Raw genomic sequence first — 6,232 nt, 5'->3', positions numbered from 1 at the left:
CGTGGGGGAGATGGAGAGTCAGGGGCCGCCACGGCTCGAGGCCGCTAGTGCCAGGGGTTTTAAGGAAAAAGCGGAGGCTGCGTTCACGGCCGGCCGTGCTCTCTGTGCGGTCTACGCCTCGGAATCTGGGGGGCAGAGGCGGGGCTCACTGGGCAGCCCACTCGCATCCAGGTGCCGGGGCGGGAGTGCCTGTGGGCAGGCAGCCAGGCCCGACCTGCGGCGCTGGCCATGAGCACGGCACGAAGTGGGTGGGCGGCACAGTCCCGAGGCCGGCAGGTAGAACCAGAGCGTGCCCGTGACGCAGCCACACAGAAGGCGCGTTCGGGCCGCGGCAGTTACAGTTCCCAGCACGCAGGAGCAAAGCGGAGGCTCGGGCTTCCCTGACCACAGCTGCCCCTGGTGTGGACCTCGTCCTTGGGCAGTGACACTTTGAAGGGTGCTGGAGAGGGGCTGAGGGGACCTGTCCACTGAGCTGCTCTCACGGTCCACACTAGCATCTGCTTCCCTCTGGAAGGTGGGGTCTCGCTGTCCTGACTCACCTGAGTCGCCCAGCACACACACAGGTGTGCACCGTCACACCCGGCCCTGCGTGACGGGGCTTCCCTGTGCTTAGGCCAGCCTGAACTCACGTCTCTTGCTGGCCCCTCCGAGTGCTGGGTAACAGGTGCGAGCCACTGGCCCGGACTTCAGGTTGGACCAAGAATGGAAGCCAGGTCTCCTACGCAGTCACCACTGCAGGGCACTGCCTGGCCGCTTAGCAGCACCCGCCACCCTGCTGGCCTGCCGCCGGCATTTGGTCCCACCCTTTATACTGCATGCTGCTCGGAGTGCGGCTACGGCTGGGACGCAGGGCTGAGCTGAGTGCTTCCATTTTGGCTAAAAGCTTCCGTAGGGTTATTTTATTGGGGTGAAACTTGCCGGTTTTTGAGCTGTGACTCTACAGTGCCTTCGTGTGTCAGATCAGCCTGTACGTGACTATCTCAGGGTTTCAACTCCCGATATTCGCAGGTTCGGAATGCAAACACGGAAAAGTGGAAACCTCACTTAAAATACAGGAAAAAAAGTTTAAAAAAGAAGTGCTTACTTTTTATTTTGTCTCGCTCAGATTCTGATGGGAATATCCAATCTGGAAAGAGTTCTTCAAATTTTATCCCAGGGTACTTTGGTCTGTTTTCGACGTAATTCCTCACAGTCGGCTGAAGTTTCTTCATGAACTCTGCTGACGGTGTTCCGAGTTGCTCAATCACTTTATTCCACTGATCAATATCTAAGGAGTCTCTTGAGGAAAATACAACTGCAATGCCTTATACTCACATTACACGAAGCAACCTCACTCGAAGAGCAGCATTATACTGACACCTGTCAAAGAGTGAACCACTAGGCAACCAGCCGGACCGAGGGGAGCACTATGCACTTGGGCACTGCAGAGTCCTGATGTATTCTCTAGGCAAAGACGCACCCCGACTTTCCTGATACCCTAACAGTATTGACTGAAGCTTGGGCTTCGCCATCTAGACTACTTAGAAAAGCTTTTACATTCTGCATCTTTAAAAACTAGGCCCACCATGCATTGAATCAACTCAACGAAGTCTATGTGTCTTCCCATTCTAGATAAACACCTTATAACTAAGAACACCCATGACAGGAGGGTCAGGCATGAAGTTAGATCAGCGTTACATGGCGAATTGCAGTGAGGCTTCACACTCTCACTACCTTAGTGTCGTGGCTCGCTACGGTGGAGAGGAGGAACTGCAGAGACCCACGCAGAGACCCAGCAGAGACCCTGCAGAGACCCACCCAGAGACCCATGCAGAGACCCCATGCAGAGACCCGTGCAGAGAACTGTCTGACTCCCTTAGCTCACAGTGGGGAGCCAAAGCCCGCTGGGAGACAGAGAGGAAAGGGACCAGCTGTGCCCTGGGCCTGGATCTCCCCAGGGGCCTGCGCTCCTCCCACAGCGGGCTTAGAGTAAGCAGAGGCAGCTCCGGGGTGCCATTCTCTGTCGCTCGGCACGGCCCCCACGCCGCCTGCGCTGCAACCCCATAATGCACCTGTCCTCTCAAGTATGTGACCTGGGTTTCAGGCCTGGCTGTGTCTGCACACTCCCGAGGTTCTGGGAAGGCCGTCTCTCTGAGTGGCGTCAGTATGTGCGTGGTGCAGACGGTGCTGGGGCACGGGCACCGTCAGGCCCGGGGACTGGGATGCGTGTGTAGAGTGGCCCGGGACTGCTGCTGCCAGGAGAGCCACGTCAACCGGAGCTCAGAGGAGGGGCTGAGTGGCCTCAGGGAGACAGACTCGCTCATGGAACCGCACAAGTCCGCTGGTCCAAAGGGACCGGAGGGGTGGAGGCCGGAGCCACCCGCACGCCCCTCTTCCCCCGCACTGCCGCGCTGCCAACTGGGAATTCTCTCTCGTGGCTCCCCAGTGAGGAGCTGTCCTCCTGCGCGACAGAGGCAAGGAGTGCCATCCCCCCAGGCTCGCTCCTCACGTCACGAGGGAAGTCCCCCATGGCGACCCTGGCCACTCCGCCCCAAGGAGCCATCGGGACTCCCAGGGAACGTGCATCCCCGTGCTCCAACCCCTCCTGCCTGCCCGGCGATGGGCTCTGCACCTCTCCCTTCTCACTCCAGTGTGGACCCTTCCCACGCCCTCTGCTGGACCGCTCATGGCCTCCAGGCCTAGCCCCCTCCTGGCTAACAGCCTCTCCCCTGTGGTCGTGGCCCCCTCGCTGCTCCTCACTCCCAGTTACAGCAAGCTCTTTCCCGAGCCATCTGCGACTCACCCTCCTCCCACTGCGCCCTTGGACGGTGCCCACCGAGGCCGCCAGAGGCCGTAGCTGGAGCGTGCATCTCCTCTCCGCCTACCTCCTCCCCAGGGTTGATAACCTCTCTCCCACGGGGACGTCCTCCCGACCGGCAGGGCCCTCGCTCTTGGAGCAGCAGCCTCACTGGGGGCCTTCTCGATTTCTGCCCCGTTCCCTCTTCCCCACCACCCAGGGCACCGGTTCTTGGTCCTGTCCTCTCTGCAAGCACTCACTCCCAGTATCGGGCGCCAGCACTACTGCCTGGCCATCAGCACCCATGCCTGTCCCAGCCCCAACCTGTCTCCCAAATTCCATGCTGACGCCCACGGTCTCACAGATGGCTCGGAACTACCGCAGGGCTCTCTGACGAGCCAGTCTTCCGAGCGGCCACCGGCCCACACCAGCCTCCTGCTTCTTCCCTGTCCTGACAGTGCACCCTCACCTCGCCCCAACTCACCCTTTGAAAACTGAAGTCAGGACTGGCAAGTGGCGTGGTAGTTAAGGCTCTGGACTCCCACGGGGCCAGCTGCGGTTAGAGGCCAGACCTGGTGGCTTGCTTTCTCACTTTCTCTTTCTTGCTCTCTCTCTGGTCAAATAAAAAAAAACAACCACCAATAAAATTAAATAAATAATTCTTTAAAAAAGAAAACTGAAGTTAGACCAGCAGCCTAGACTAGCCGCAGCGCTAGGAAACGGATGCAGGCCCCTGGGTGCAGGCCACAGGGTGTGCGGACGCCGCTGTTGGGAGCCCCACGGCCTAGGGGTGCGGGCCACAGGGTGTGCGGAAGCTGCTGTTGGGAGCCCCCACAGCCTAGGGGTACGGGCCACAGGGTGTGCGGACGCCGCTGTTGGGAGCCCCACGGCCTAGGGGTGTGGGCCACAGGGTGTGCAGACGCTGCTGTCGGGGAGCCCCCACGGCCTAGGGGTGGGGGCCACAAGGTGTGCGGACCGCTGTCGGGAGCCCCCAAGGCCTAGGGGTGCGGGCAGCAGGGTTTGTGGATGCTGCTGTCGGGAGCCCCCACGGCCTGGGGGCTGCGGGGCTCCAACTCTGCAAAGGGGGAGCCAAGACTCTGAGGAGCCCTGAGTTTCTCGAGGTGCACAAACCCTCACTGGAGGGGCCACCCAGGCTACGGCGGCATCTCTTGTCGGCCACAATGGGGACAAGAGTCCCTGCCTACCCCAGGTCAGGCACCCAGAGCACATCCCTGGGGACTGCGGCCTGGAGCCCGGAGCCTCTGTCTAGCCCCCAATTGTTTTTTTTAAAGAGGTTTTTGCTATAGGGCATGTACGCCCACCAGAAAGAGAGAGACAGAGAGAGAGAAAGCGAGAAATCACCCCCAGGAGGATGGCCACGCCGCAATCCCTTCTCCTCCATTCTCATCTCAGGATCTTGGGCATGCACGCACACGTGCCTAGCGTAAGTTAAAGCCACCAGGTCCGGGACTTGAACCACGGTCAACCACATGAGAGTCCAGTGACACAGCCATTACGCCAACTGCTCGTCCCACCCCAAATTTTCAATCTAACATTTGAAAAGCAGGCAGCACTTTCTTTAGAAAATTACGTTAATCTGTGTGACTTCTGAAAATAATGCTAGGTGACCTTCTATATAAAACAATTACTGGCATTATAATATGTTAATATGTGAAGTAGAAACTTTAAAATGTTTATTAAAGTATGCCAAGTGCCTGCATTTTTAATCTATACATTTTGAAAAACCTTTTTTTTTTTTTTTTTTGAGGGTTTTTTTTTAGCGTTTTTTTTTTTTTTTGAGAGGTTTTTGCTACAGGGCGTGTGTGTTTGCTAGAAAGACAGAGAGAGAGAAAGTGAGAAATCACCCCCAGGGGCGATGGCCATGCCGCAATCCCTTCTCCTCCATTCTCCTCTCGGGATCTTGGGCACGCATGCGCACGCACCCAGCGTGAGTTTAAGCCACCGGGTCTGGGACACGAACCGCGGTCGACTACGTGGTCAACCATATGGGAGCCCAGCGACATAGGCATTATGCCAACTGCTGGTTCCTGAAAAACAGTTTTTAATAAAATAAGAAAAGGTACAAAGTGAGTAAGAATTGAGGTGAGTGAAGGTCAAGGAGACATTTCTAAGCTACCAAGCTTGGGAACATCTCATCTTTTCCTCTACCATGTAGTGTGAAGAGGGTGAATCTGAGGCATAGAGAATTTACTAGAACAAAATAAAACGATGCATTAACTGCACGTGTTATTTCATCTATGATGTGAAAATGTAAAGGGAGACAGACAAAATGACGGGGACCAATCTTTTCCTGTCAACCTTGTTGTGTGACGAATATACTCAATTAAAGTCGTGCCACAAAACGCTGCCGCTAGTGCCGGGTTTTCTTTACAAGCACCCGGCCCCCACCAGCGGGGACCACTGGAGCTGGCTGCGGGGAGGCGGAGCTGGTGAGGAAGCGCAGGTTAGTGGGTGGTTAGGGCAGCAGTGTGCGTGCACTCCCGGCGGTGCTGGCCAGCGGGGGTCGGGCCCTGTGCCCCGCGCTGTCCCCTGCACCCGCGCTCAGGGCTGCGACAGCGGGCTCCAGCGAGCCTACACTTTAGCCTTCCCTGCGGAGCCACCTGGAGGCCCTCTAGGTGGAGTGTTTAAAAACGTCTACGGGATGTCTGCGGAGTGACAGGACAGCGGCACGTGCTGTCCCTCACACGAGCTCCCTGACCCTCTCGCTGAGACCTCACGCGGGCGCTCCAGCCCTGATGCAGGGGGACAGCTTGCCGCCAGCTGGCACCAGGGCTAACCCACAGCACTTACCCGAGCTCATGAGCACGCCAGCCTGGCAGCCTAGGCACACCTCTCCTGGGGGACTAACGCGAAGTGACGCAGCGTTTTCCCAGGAACGCCAGACTGCGTTCGGGAGAGGGGGTCATTTCTCCCGCTCCTCCAGCTGTCTCTGATAAGGCCATAGGCTGACGGGACCAGCGACATCGTCACAAAGAGCACATGAGGCTGGACCCGGGTCAGACCTGATGTGACAATCGGGACAGAGGCCCTCAGAACACGGGCTAGCGCGACGCCGTTCCTCGGAGCACTGCTGGCTGCCTGTGGCGTCTGCGGAGACGGCGGGCCGGCCCGGGAAGGATACGGTCAGTGCCTTGGAAAACCACACACCCTTTCACCAGCTCGCCCATGATGCACCCCACTGACCAGATATCAACTGAAAATAAAATGAAATGGTAAAATTATGGAGTGCCGCGAACAACGCGAAGGTGAGGAGGGGCCCCGTGGGCACTGCACGCACTCGCACTACGCATGGCTGCGGCGCCGACCTCGGCCCCCGGGGAGCCCGGCCAGAGCCCGAGCCCAGGAGCTACAGCAGAGACAGAGACACAAACACCAACAGGGCCAGCCACGAGCGAGCCTGCGACCATGGCCGCTCAGGGCCGCACCCCGCCCCCC

The 6,232-nt window shown here is 58.2% G+C and overlaps 1 protein-coding gene across 4 annotated transcripts in view; it reads right to left on the bottom strand.

Moving 5' to 3' along the window:
• MAPK9 (mitogen-activated protein kinase 9) overlaps positions 1-6,232 on the bottom strand; it is a 34,644-nt gene that overhangs the window by 5,646 nt on the left and 22,766 nt on the right. For 3 of the 4 annotated variants that reach the window (XM_006147452.3, XM_006147450.3, XM_006147451.3), the window contains exon 7: positions 1,085-1,267. In XM_006147452.3, the coding sequence (XP_006147514.1) occupies positions 1,085-1,267 (183 nt within the window). Of the gene's footprint in view, positions 1-1,084; positions 1,268-4,796; positions 5,876-6,232 lie in introns of those variants that run through there. The other variant, XM_014587465.2, reaches the window with a different exon arrangement.

Source organism: Tupaia chinensis, unplaced genomic scaffold, assembly GCF_000334495.1.
Source record: "Tupaia chinensis unplaced genomic scaffold, TupChi_1.0 Scaffold000214_1, whole genome shotgun sequence".
Lineage (NCBI taxonomy): Eukaryota > Metazoa > Chordata > Mammalia > Scandentia > Tupaiidae > Tupaia > Tupaia belangeri.
The sequence above is the reverse complement of the archived record's forward strand: the minus strand, read 5'-3'. Positions and strand labels throughout refer to the sequence as shown.